Source organism: Neofelis nebulosa, chromosome 9 (assembly GCF_028018385.1).
Source record: "Neofelis nebulosa isolate mNeoNeb1 chromosome 9, mNeoNeb1.pri, whole genome shotgun sequence".
NCBI classification, from domain to species: domain Eukaryota; kingdom Metazoa; phylum Chordata; class Mammalia; order Carnivora; family Felidae; genus Neofelis; species Neofelis nebulosa.
In genome coordinates, this window is record NC_080790.1 from 26,297,912 (window position 1) to 26,311,365 (window position 13,454).

The 13,454-nt window shown below is 40.0% G+C and overlaps 1 protein-coding gene across 4 annotated transcripts in view; it reads left to right on the top strand.

Annotated features, from left to right (window-relative positions):
• Positions 1 to 1,948: 1,948 nt before the first annotated feature.
• Positions 1,949 to 13,454, top strand: part of SPAST (spastin) — a 52,864-nt gene continuing 41,358 nt past the window's right edge. For 2 of the 4 annotated variants that reach the window (XM_058682978.1, XM_058682979.1), the window contains exon 1: positions 1,954 to 2,582. In XM_058682978.1, coding sequence (XP_058538961.1) covers positions 2,168 to 2,582 — 415 coding nt within the window. In that variant the 5' untranslated portion in view covers positions 1,954 to 2,167. Of the gene's footprint in view, positions 2,583 to 13,454 lie in introns of all 4 variants that reach the window. The other 2 variants (XM_058682981.1, XM_058682980.1) reach the window with 2 other exon arrangements.

Sequence of the window (13,454 nt, forward strand, 5' to 3'; positions counted from 1 at the left end):
AAAAAAAAAAGAATACATGTGGTATGGTTGCATTTGTATAAGGTCAAAACCAGGCAAAACTATACAATATATTCTATAGAAATACATACAGACATTGCAAAACTAAAATGAAAGGCAAAGGAACAATGAGTACAAAATTTTGGACAGCAGCTTCCTCGAAAGGGGGAGATTGAGATTAGGGAGGGGCTCACAAAGTGCTTCAAGGAACAGGTCACATTAGTTTTTCTTAAACTGGATGCTGTTTGTTTCATTATTTTTCATTGTACATATAAGTTACACATATTTTCTTTGCATGATACATGTATAAATATAAGGGATTTCACATTACAACAAAAGTACTATGGTGTTCAAAAGAGAAAAGTCAGGAATGGAAATTAATCAAATATGAAGGAAACGACATTTCAGAATGAGGAATTGGCAGAAGCACAGAGGCAGGCAAAGGGGTGGGGAGCAGTTGTAGCGAAACAGGGGGTAAGTCATTTTTGCAATAACCTATGTTTGTAGGGAGGTAGTGGTGGGAAAAAATTAGACAAAATTTTGGCCAGAATATGGAGATTCGTGGAAGCTGGCATGAAGCATTTATAAACCTCACTCTGTCAACAATGGGGACTTTATCAGTTAGGATTCCTTAATTTTAGGCAACAAGAAACAACTATGGCTAACCCAAGTAAAAAGAAAAAGAGAGGAAACAAAAGAGAGATAGATGGAGAAAGGGAGAGAGAGAAACAGAGAAATAGAGATACAGGCTGAATAGTTTATTGGATAGGTTACACTATCAAGTGACCAGTCCAGGAGACTGGCAGCTCTGGGGATCTCAATGAGATGAACTGATAGACTAGCTCTTTAGAGCAACTCAGTTCCTACTATCTTTTATCCCAGTGTGTCCATCCAAGATTCCAGTTTGTAGGAGAGTATATTAACCTCATGTTTCCACTTCTGTGATCTGGGAGGTTGGGTTCATTGCTTGCAGCTCATTGGAATACAGGCAGCAGAAGTGGGTAGGTAGTTCCCCAAAGGAAGGGACATCCAGTAGATTAAAAAAAAAAAAAAAAAGGGGGGGGGCCCAGTCTGGACTCTTTAGTAAGCTGTGGGGTGATTACTGTGCAAAACCTAGGAATGTCCCTATTCAAACGAATTAATTCTTCAAAATAGACATCTAAACACATACTAATTAAACCTCTAGAATCGTTCACTTCATTCCAGTGAGCTAACATTTTTGTTTTCGGTGACCTTGAGTTTATACGTCTCTACAATTGCTTCTTTCTCAGATAATAATTCCCAGATTGGTACCCTTACTTTTTTTTTTTTCTTTTTAATACAAAATAGGATCATACCACACCGATCGGTAATTTCCTATTTTCACTTAACAATATATCCTGGACACCTTCCTTTATCAGTACATATAGGTCCACCTCATTCTTTTTAAATGGTCCACGGAATTACATTATAGGTATTCCAAAATTCATTTAATCATTTTCCTATAGATGGACACTGAGAGTGTTTTCATGGTACCCATTACTTTTGAGATGGAACACAGGTGAACCATCCCTTGCGGAAGACTGGCAGAAAATGCTGAAAGAAATATAAGAAAACGATGACAGTGCGAGATAGGAGCCCTGCGAACTAGCAGAACGACCCCAAGCCGCAGCTGTACCCGCTGCGCTGAGGAGTTGATCACCAAGGTTCCCCGCTAAGCAGCTGCCGGGGACAGCGTTGTCAGTAGAGCGACCAGTCCCTGAGGACAACGTAGCCGAACTGTACCTTGGGAACAGTAGTCCCGCTGGGAAGGGCCCAAAGGGCGGGAACTGCACACGCGCAGTAGGAGCTCGGGTCAACAAAGACGGCGGCGTGCGCGCGCGCGCCGGAGAAAGACATGGGTGTGCGTGCGCGTGCGCGGTCACCGCTCGGAGCTACCAGGAGGCTGAGAGGACACCGAGAGGGAGGGGCAGGAGCTACCGACCGCTGGAGGAGGAAAGGGGTTGTGCTCTTGGCCGAGCGCGGAGAAAGGGGCGGAGCCTGCGAGCAGCGCGTGGAGGTGCCGAGCTCCTGGGACCGGCGGGCGCGCGGGCGTCTGTGGCCCTCGCCGTCCCAGTGGCCGCCGCCGTCGCTTGGTCGCCGTCGGTCTGCGGGAGGCGGGTTATGGCGGCGGCGGCAGTGGGAGCTGTGAATGAATTCTCCGGGTGGACGAGGGAAGAAGAAAGGCTCCGGCGGCGGCAGCAGCCCGGTGCCTCCCAGGCCTCCGCCCCCCTGCCTGGCCCCCGCCCGTCCCGCCCCCAGGCCGGCCCCCCCGCCCGAGTCGCCGCATAAGCGAAACCTGTACTACTTCTCCTACCCGCTGTTCATAGGCTTCGCGCTGCTGCGGTTCGTCGCCTTCCACCTGGGGCTCCTCTTCGTGTGGCTCTGCCAGCGCTTCTCCCGCGCCCTCATGGCTGCCAAGAGGAGCTCCCGGGCCGCGCCGGCGCCGGCCTCGGCCTCGCCCCCGGCACCAGTGCCGGGCGGGGAGGCCGAGCGCGTCCGAGCCTTCCACAAACAGGCCTTCGAGTACATCTCCGTTGCCCTGCGCATCGATGAGGACGAGAAAGGTAACTAGGGGGCTGAGGGGAGGGGGGGGAGGCGGTGCCAGAAAGAAAGCGGTGGGGTTGCCGAGGGATGGCAACACCTGCGTCCCTTTGCTCTGGGAGTGGGCAGTGCACCCTCGGAATTGATCCACCCCACCAGACGGCTTCACCGCGGTCAGACCCTCGTCCTGTTCTCAGTTAAACCTCCCCCCATTCAGCCACCCTAGCTGTCGACTTGGTTTCAGATACCAGCCTTCCCCTTCACTTCGACATGACCCAAGTCCCTGAGACAGCCGGACGTGCTAGTGACAGTGACAGTTGTCCTACAGTGACCACACGGATCCTTTCTAGCACTGTAAACAGTGTGTGGCTTCCTCTGAGCCAGGTTTCCAAAAGGTTTTGGTATCGGAGAAGCTGTGCCTTGTTAGAAGCTTTTAATGAAAGCAAGGTACTGTAGTGTCCAAAAAAAAAAAAAAAAAGGAACAAATGGTGACTTAATTTTGAAAGGAACAGCTGCATCGGATTATAGCTAAATTGGCATTTTGTTTGAAGTTACAGGACAGGCATTTTATCAATAGAATGACTCCCAAGTGCTTTTCTATCAAGTTCTAGTTTAACGTGAAATTTGTGCCTTGTTTGATTTTATGTAAATCAGCATAACAAGGTTGCCTCTAAGTTTCTAAAATGAAATGTTAAATGAACAGGAAAAACTTACATAGCTCGTTTTATAATAAAACTTGAAGCAAAGATGTATATCTTTTTTTTCCATCTCCCTCTTTCCCACTTTGAATGAAAGCAAAATCTATATCCTTTAGATTTTTTTAAACGTTTTTAAGTGGTTCTGTGCACCAAGCTCTGTACTATTAGGTTTATGTGTATTACCTATTTAATCCTCACAACTACCCTGTGAGTTAAAAGTACTGTTAGTATTAGCATTTTACAGATGAACAAACTGAGTCCCAAAGGATTAAAGCATTTCAAACCTATGCTGATAGCTAATGAAAAAAAATTTTTTATGGAAGATGAGAGCTGAAGTTAGAAGATGTCTTAAAACATTTTGAAAATCCCTCCTTTCATCTCTCCCTCTGGTACGCTGAGATCTTCTTTTTCCTGTAACTACCAAAGAACATTTTTCTATCCCACCTCAATTAGGTGTTCACTTACATTGTCAGTTAGAAAGGAAAAAAAAAAACAAAACCAATCTGCTGTTCATTTGCAATATTTCACCACTGTCAACTGCAGAAACTGTTCTAGAATTTCAGTTTTGTTGAAACCTATTTCCTTTGGATTTAAGGAAAGGGACAGGCATTCATGGTTTTTGATTGTTAGGACAGTGGAGGTTAAGAGAGTTCTAGGAAAGGACACCTCGCTGGCTCAGTCGGTGGAACACACAGCTCTTGATCTCAGGGTTCTGAGTTTGAGCCCCCCGTTGGGTGTAGAGATTGCTTTAAAAAAAATCTTTATTTAAAAAAAAGAGTTATAGGAAGGAGTTCTGTTTAAGAACAAAAATACCATGTGTTTGTGGAAGGAAGTTTTTTGTTAACTGCTTTATGCTGTACCACCACTTAGGAACATCCAAGGATCCTTGGTGAGGGTGAAGAGTACCATCGTCTCTTCCTAGAGAAGCACTGTTTTATTGCACTATCTGGTTACATTAGGGTCTTCAGAAGTTTACCAGTCTAGGTCAAAAGATGGTTTAGAATAGAGGGAAGATCTTTAAAGGTAGATTCATTGTAGTATTTAGGAAAAGAATGCCAGAAAATATAAGGATATTTTATTTAACACTGAGTGATGGGAGTTAGGAGGGAGGTAGGATAAGAGGAGAGGGCAAGGAAAACCTAGATATGAAAAAAAAAAAAAAGATCTGAGGCTATTAGATTTAAAGAGAAATCAGTTTCATGTGAGGGATAAGTGACAGAAGTAGAATTTAGACTTTGTGTTTCATACCTATAATTTATCTTAGAGTATCACATGTATGCCTGCATCTATTATAGTTAAATCCTCCTAAAATATTTTTTAAGTATAAATATTTCAGCAATCCATGGACCACATCACCCTCATTCTACCAATAATGTTTCTATTCAAAGTTTTTTGCTTTATTTTAGTTTCTAAAAGATGTTGGAATGGGCTTTGGTAACTCTTCAGTTTGAGTTCTGCAACTGATGCCTTATATGCCAAAACTAATTCAAACTGAAACAAATTATTCATTTTCCTTTAAAAATGAGTTAAAGCTAAGTTTATATTGTCATGGTTCTCTTCTATCTCCTATTTTTTTCTTTAGAATATTGAAACTTTTTGTACTTGAGCCTTAATCCAGTAGTTGCAAGAGTTCACATTTGAAGCCTATTTATCTCTCAGCTGTCTTTGACAGTATAGAAGAATACGAGAATTTCATTCTCCCTCTTTCCCACTGTGTCAAAATACTGTATATATAAACAAATAGAACCCTTTGAGGCTGCTGGGTGGCTCCGTTGGTTAAGTGTCCGACTCTTGATCTTCGCTCAGGTCTTGGTCTTGGGGTCGTGAGTTCAAGCCCCACACTGGGCTCTGTGCTGGGCATGAGGCCTACTTAAAAAAAAAAAAAAAAAAGAAAGAAAAAGCAAGAAATGAATTGTCTTTAAATCAGTCATCAAAGGTTTCCTAACTCTGGTAAACCATCAAGGGGCTAGTAATGTGATGCACTGCTATTCCCTTAGCAATTTGACTTAGCTTCTAAATGTGCTGAAAGCCACTTTGTTTCTGCAGGTGAAGTGCGCTATTTCAGACTGTAGTGGTGTTAATTAATTGAAACATTTGATGCCTTGAAGTAATAAAGGCCAAATTAAATCTTATTTTAATAAAGTAGTGTATACATGTGGTTTATATAGTGACTGCTTATTTTGTATTTTATTCTTTTGGCATACTCAGCTTTGATACTGAATTTTCATAAATGCCTAAGTTTGTATGAAGCCACACTATTTTATTTTTTTTATTAAATTTTTTTTTTTTAACATTTATTTATTTTTGAGACAAAGAGAGACAGAGCATGAACGGGGGAGGGGCAGAGAGAGAGGGAGACACAGAATCGGAAGCAGGCTCCAGGCTCTGAGCCATCAGCCCAGAGCCTGACGCGGGGCTCGAACTCACGGACCGCGAGATCGTGACCTGAGCTGAAGTCGGACGCTTAACCGACTGAGCCACCCAGGCGCCCCGAAGCCACACTATTTTAAACAGAGAAGAATAACACAGCAAATTCTGTTTACCTAATGTAAGGATAGTTGAGTTCTATTCATTAAAGCAAGAATTTATTGGATACTAATTCATTTGCATAGCTCTGCATTCTTGATGCTACTTAAGAAAAACTCACTTCCTCTCCAGTGAGATAAGACAGCATTTGCTATGTGATTAATAAAAGATGTGAGTGTTTTCATGCATTTTATATATCTCTCATTTTTGTCAAGGAGTTAAATAATTTGTGGATATATTTTTAATTGTTGAACATCTTTGGAAAACTGATAACCTTTTATATTCATCATGTGTATGGAGAAACTGAAATTTAAAGAGTGAACTCACATTAGCAGAACCAGGAACAGAGTTTAGGTGAAGTTAAGAATATTGTACTTTATGCTTTATACTAGGCAGGTTCTCTATTGTGTAATGCTTGCCCTAGACCCTTTGGAATACTTGGGGGAAAGGAGGAGGTTGTCATAGTGGGTCTTTGGATTAACCGGAACATGACCTAACATGTTTGGCATGACTCCTGCAAGTAGTGGTGCAGGTTTTGTAGGTGTGGTTTGATTACCTGGAGGGTGTAGAACTTGACAGTAAGGGCCCAGTATGTTGTATGAAAGAGAGAGAGTTGGTTTCTCAGGATATTGTAGGGCTGAAGAACCTGGCATCAAGGACAGAAATTGTCTAATAGAATCTTTTTATATTTATTCCCAGTTTATATTTAAAACAGAATTTTGAAACATTGTCGTATAATTGTGTAATTCCCTATAATTCATCCTTATGCTGTTTAAAACACGCACAAAATACTTGCCTATCTATATTTTCAGAAGGTAAAGATAGAGAATAGAGAAAATAAATGTCAGATTTGGTATGCTTTCTTTTACCCTTAAAACCTGCTAGTCACCATGTTGAAAAGACTGATTTCAGACAATTTTCTTGGGCCTGATGATTATGCTCTGAAGTTTCTATGATTAGAACAAGGAAATAATTATTCTGATGGATGGACATTCACATAATATCACCCTTTTCCAAAAGAATAACATTATCTTTTATTAAATACACAATAAACATTTCACATTTCTCTTCAAGAATAGTTAGTGGCATTTGCACTAAAAAGACAAAGAGGCAGCCACTGTTAGGAACTGTATCCCTTGCTCTGTTTTTAGATCTTTTTTATTGCAGTTTATATTTTTCCTAATGTAGAATGTAGTTAAACCCTATAAAACTCACCTGGTAACTAGATTCCTAAGAATCTATCCAGATGAGTCATCTAGATGATAGTTGAGGAATAGTCAGTAAATGGATATTAAATTATTAAATTATTAAAATTATTAAATTATTGACAAAGGATCTTCCCTAACCTTTCCTACCTCTTTTTTCTACTATCATATTCCCCGTGCTCCATCCAATCCAGTAGTTGGCCTTTTGACTTCTAGCAAAGTATGGATTCTCTATTTTTCTAATGGTTTCCTCTTTTTTTGACTTACAATTCTCCTTGACCTATATAATACCCGTGAAATTATTAATGTGCTAATGTAGCCTATTTTTTCTCTTTGTGGATTAACTGCTCATGCTAGATATCCTATAGAATAAAACTTTGAGCAGACTCACATGTCAGCAGTTGTTCTTTCTGGTCAATGAAGAAAGAAAAATAGCAAAATCTATGATTATCTTGGAGACTTGTTTTACAGCTAACTAGGTAGAGCATAGACATTCTAAACTTATTCATGTATCTTTCCAGCTCTTCTACAGATACTTTATGCTACAATAGAGAGGAAGAGAAGTAACTGTTGTTTTTAAGTGGGTTTTGTCAATGTCTTTCAGTCAACCATCACTAGGAACACACACCTGTAATTGAACAGGTGCGATTTATCATTGAAGCAGGGAGAACGTGCGCTGTGGAAACCATGGCATCCTAGGGAAAGCGTGTTGGAAATAACTTACTCTAGGATTTGGGCTTGTATTGGGTGATTTTGAGGAGGAAGTAGAGTTTTACTCTGGATTGGATGATATGAGGAGGTGAAGATATTCTATGATTAAGTGTGATTAAATGTGATTTAGGAAGAGGGAAGAGTAGAATAAGGCTAAAGCTGTTACTGGTTGAGAAGCACTCATTAGGCTGAAAAGGGGGGTGTTTGGTATTTCATGGCTTGGACAGTGTTCATGTTTTGTCTGTGTCTTGTGTTTGTCTTGATCCATCACCATCATAGAGTAGCCTTATCTGATGCTAATGTTGTATGAAATTGTTTATGTTCAAAAGAACACCAGACCTAGGTGTAATGCCAGATCAACTCTTAGTTACACCAGACACTAGCTGATACTAATAGTACTAGGCCAGTTCCTGGGTCTTAGGGACTGCTTTCCTCTTCCTTAGCTTTGAGGGTCTAATTTTACCCTTAATTGCAGCGCCTAATATCCAAAATGGCATTTGAATTCTGACTATTTAAGATCTTGGGCAAGTTCCTTACTATACTGAGACCATGTTTGGAAAATACTTAGTGCTTGCACCTAGTAGGTCCTCAGAAAATGAGACTACTGTTTTTAATTTCAACAATCCTCTTAAATTATAACTCCTAGAGGTTATGTTAGAACATTGTTTTAAACCTTCATACCTAGTTTCTGTTACCATTTTTAGGACACAAGTGCAGTGTAAATTACATTTGGGAAAGAAAGAGAATTATCTAAAGAGTGATATAAAAATCTTTTTGCTAATTGTGACCCTTAGTTCAGAAAAAAAGTTGGAAGTCTCCGCCTAAGCTCACTTAGTGTCTTAGCTTCTTATTATAAAAGAGATAAAATTAATGTTTTTGTACTTTCTTTAAAATTTTGGTAAAGTTTATTTTGAGAGAGAGCGAGAGCATGGGCACATGCACGTGAGCAGAGAAGGGGCAGAGAGAGAGGGAGAGAGAGACAATCCCAAGCACGCAAGCAGGCTCCACACTGTTAGTGTAGAGCCCGATTCAGGGCTCCAACTCATGAACCATGAGAACATGACCTGAGCTGAAGTCAAGAGTCCGACACTTAACAGACTGAGCCACCCCGGCGCCCCAATCTTTCTGTATTCATATATGAATGTAATGCAAGCTTTTTGTGGAGAATTTGGAAAATAGAGAAAATGCACCGAAAAAAATTAAACTTACCCACTACCCATAGTAAATACAAAAGACTTTTAAAAAGATAAACTAATTGGCATTCTTAAGGTTTAAAGAAAATGTCCAAAACCAAAATGATTTCTTTACATGGGATTCAAAACTTTTTAATTCAAAACATGGGAATTAAATGGGAAAATAAGTTAAAAAATATTTTTTAATGTTTATTTTTGAGAGAGAGAAAGACAGAACATGAGTCAGGGAGGGACAGAAAGAGAGGGGGACACAAAATCTGAAGGAGGCTCCAGGTTCTGAGTTGTCAGCACAGAGCCCGATCAGGGGCTCAAACCCACAAACAATGAGATCATGACCTGAGCCTAAGTTGGACCCTCAACCGACTGAGCTACCCAGGCACCCTGGAAAATAAGTTTTTACTTTAGAAATAAACCTTGAAGTTAGAAAGTGAATGCAAGTGTGACTTTTTTGCTGAATTAAAACACAGTAGAAAGTGTCCTTTTCAGAGGCGCCTGGGTGGCTCAGTTGGTTGAGCGTCCAACTTCAACTCAGGTCATGATCTTGTGGTTCATGAGTTTGAGCCCCACATTGGGCTCTGTGCTGACAGCTTAGAGCATGGAGCCCGATTCGAATTCTGTGTCCCCTCTCTCGCCACTCCTCCCCTACTCGTGTGTATGCACGTGCTCTCTCTCTTTCAAAAAATGAATAAACATTAAAAAAAAATTTTAAATTAAGTGTCCTTTCCGGTGATAGTGACCTATGAGAGAATTAATCTGGGGGCTATTTGCTGATGCTTCATGGTCCCTGTGGTTTCTTAGTATTTAGCACACAATAAACTCTATTGTAGGATTTTTAAAGATACTTGTTACTCTGTCAATTGTGACACTTGCAAGTTGCTAGCAGAAAATTGTGTAGGAAAATGAATATATTTGTTCCCTGGAATTTTTTGTAGGCGTATACTAAGGACTAAACAAGTAAAAGCAGTGGCTTTATATAACTTAAATGAGGAAAACTCAAGAACGTACAACTGTGCATGCAGTTCAGAAGTAGAAGGATTTAGTCAACCAACAAATGTACTAAGTGTAATAAAAATAGTAAAAGTAATGTTTACATGCTTCTTTATTATTTAAAGTATTGTCTGTCACATATCCTATTTCATTTGATTTTTGACATAACTCGGTTAGGTAAAAAAATGTCATCTTGCTTTTAGGTCAGGAGACTAAAGCTCAGAGAGATTGACTGACTTTCCCAAAGTCATACAGCTATTAAATGATGACCAATGGGGTGCCTGAGTGGCTCAGTCAGTTGAGCGTCCGACTTCGGCTCAGGTCATGATCTCACGGCTCGTGAGTTCGAGCCCTGCGTCGGGCTCTATGCTGACAGCTTAGAGTATGGAGCCTGCTTTGGATCCTGTGTCTTCCTCTCTCTCTACCCCTTCCCCATTCATGCTGTCTCTCTTTCTCTCAAAAATAAACATGTAAAAAAATTTTTTTAAATGATGAGCGAGGACTTATGCCCCCATCTTCTTACTACAAACACATATCCTCTCTCTCTACCTCAAACTACTCTTGTTTTGACCCTCCCTCTGGCAGTGTGGGTACTACTACTATATGAATGAAAAAGATGAAGTAGATAATTCATAACTTAGTCCACTATATTTACCTCTATTTATTTATATTTTTTAAATTAAAATTGTTTATTTTGAGAGAGCGAGCACAAGTGGGGAAGAGTCAGAGAGAGAATCCCAAGGATGCTCCATGCCATTATGCAGAGGCCAGCATGGGGCTCAATCTCACAGATCATGAGATTGTGACCTGAGCAGAAATCAAGAGTCAGCCCCTTAACTGATTGAGCCACCCAGGTACCCCTAGACTTACCTCAATTTAAAGACGGATGTTGTTAGTATTTCTGTTGCTTGTACAGTAGCACATACTCAAAAATTAAAATAATGAACAAATATAGGGAGTGAAAATCCTCTGTAATCTTAGCCTTGGGAAGATGATTGCTAATAAGTTATCTGATTTTACTTATATAAATGTAAGTATTCATTAGAGGAAACAAATGTTAAAATAAACTGATCTGTACCTTTTCAATGTATTGGGACTCTCTTTGCATATCAATATATCTGATCTCCTGTTCTTTAGTTTTTAAGTAAACTTTGATTAACTTATATATAAAGTGCACAATTACTTTATTGCTTAATGAATTTTCAAAGTGAACATAGCAGTCTGAAACCCCACCAGGTTAAGAAATAGAATATTACTGGTGCACCTGGGCAGCTCAGTCAGTTGAGTGTCTGACTTCAGTGCAGGTCATGATCTCGTGATTCATGGGTTCAAGCCCCACGTGGGGCTCTGTGCTGACAGCTCAGAGCCTGGAGCCTGCTTCAGATTCTGTGTCTCCTTCTCCTTCTCTCTCTCTCTCTCTCTCTCTCTCTCTCTCTCGCTCTCTGCCCCTCTTCCACTTGCTCTGTCTCTCTCAAAAATAAATAAAAACATTAAAAAAAATAGAATATTACTTCAAAAAGCCTGCCTTTGTCATGCTTTCTTCCATCTTCCACGTGCTCCTTTTCCCCATCTTTTGTGAAGGTATCTACAAATCCTAACTCTAACACTATAGATCAGTTTTTCCTCATCTTGAGCTTTACAATGAAATCAATAAATGCTTGTCAATTATTCTGTGATGTTGCACATGGCAGTAGTTTTGTTCATTTTCATTGCTGTATACCAAGGGATAGCAAATTGCTTATAATGGGCCATTTAATAATTTTTTTTAAGTTTATTCATTTTGAGAGAATGTGCACGTGCAGGGGGTGGGGTGGGGGGAGAGTCAGAGAGAGAGGGTGAGAGAGAGAATCCTAAGCAGGCTCTGTGCTAATGCTGGGCTCAGTCTAATGAACCATGAGATCATGACCTGAGCTGAAATCAGGAGTCAGACATTTAACCAACTGAGGCACCCAGGTGCCCCAGTAATTTTTTTATTGTGGTAAAGCATAGATAACATAAAATTTGCTGTTTAAATCATTTTAAGTATACAATTCAGTGGCATTAAATACATTCCCAGTGTTGTGCAACCATCACTATTATCCATTTCTAGAACTTTTTTTTTTTAATTTTTTTTTTTTTTTTAACGTTTATTTATTTTTGACACAGAGAGAGACAGAGCATGAACGGGGGAGGGTCAGAGAGAGGGAGACACAGAATTGAAACACAGAATTGAAACAGTGCTGACAGCTCAGAGCCCGATGCGGGGCTCGAACTCACAGACCACGAGATCATGACCTGAGCCGAAGTCGGCCGCTTAACCGACTGAGCCACCCAGGCGCCCCAGTTTCTAGAACTTTTTATCAATCCAGACAGAAACTCTGTACCTATTAAATAATAACTCTCCACCTATATTCCCTTCTCCATTCTCCCCTTTCCTCCATCCCTGGTAATTTCTGTTCTACTTTCTGTTTGTATGAATTTGCCTATTCCAGGTACCTTATGTAAATGGAATCATACAGTATTTTTTGTGTGTCTGACTTGCCTCACTTAACATAATGTTTTCAGGGTTCATCAGCCATGTTGTAGTATGTATCAGATTTCATTCCTTTTTTTAAATTAATTTATTTATTTTAGAGAGTGAGAGCAAGCAGGGCAGGGGCAGAGAGAGTGAAAGTGAGAGCGAGAGCGAGAGCGAGAGCGAGAGAGAGAGAGAGAGAGAGAGAATCCCAAGCAGGCTCCCCATTGCCAGTTCAAAGCCACGAACCATTACATCATGACATGAGCTGAAATCAAGAGTTGGACTCTTAACCGACTGAGTCACCCAGGCATCCCAGATTTCATTCCTTTTAAAGGCTGCCTAATATTCCTATATATATATATATATACACACACACACACACACCACATTTTGTTTAACTATTTGTCTTTTGATGGACATTTGGGTTGTTTCCATCTATTGTGAATAATGCTACTATGGACATGAATATACAGGTATCTGTTTGCTTCCCTGCTTTCGGTATTTTTGAGTATCTGCGTAGGAGTAGAATTGCTGGATCATATGGTAATTCTGTGTTTAATTTTTTGAGGGACTTTTCCACATCAGTTGTACCATTTGTATGTTGCTACTACCAGTGGGCAAGGGTTTCTAATTTCTCCACATTGGTTAGTTTCAGGGTTTTTAAAATAATAGTCTTCCTAATGGATGTGAAACAATGCCTCATCATGGTTTTGATTTGCATTCCCTAATTTATGATGTTGAGCATTTTTTCATTTGCTTATTGGTTATTTCTATATCTACTTTGAAAATGTCTTTTTATGTCCTTTGTCAGTTTTTATGTTGCGTTTGATTTTTTGTTGTTGAATTTAGTAAATATTTAGTAAATATTTTAAGTTGTCACAGCTACTCAAAATTCTCATATAGTAGGTGTGATCCAGTAAAGTTTTATGTACTAAAACAGGTAGTTGACAATATTTGACCTTTGGGTCACTGCCATAGATTATGTAGTTTGCTTGTAGTTAAAATTATTAGCTAATAATTTCAACTACAACAGTGAATGTAAGTTTCTGCCACCCCACTCTTCTCTTGACTTGGTACA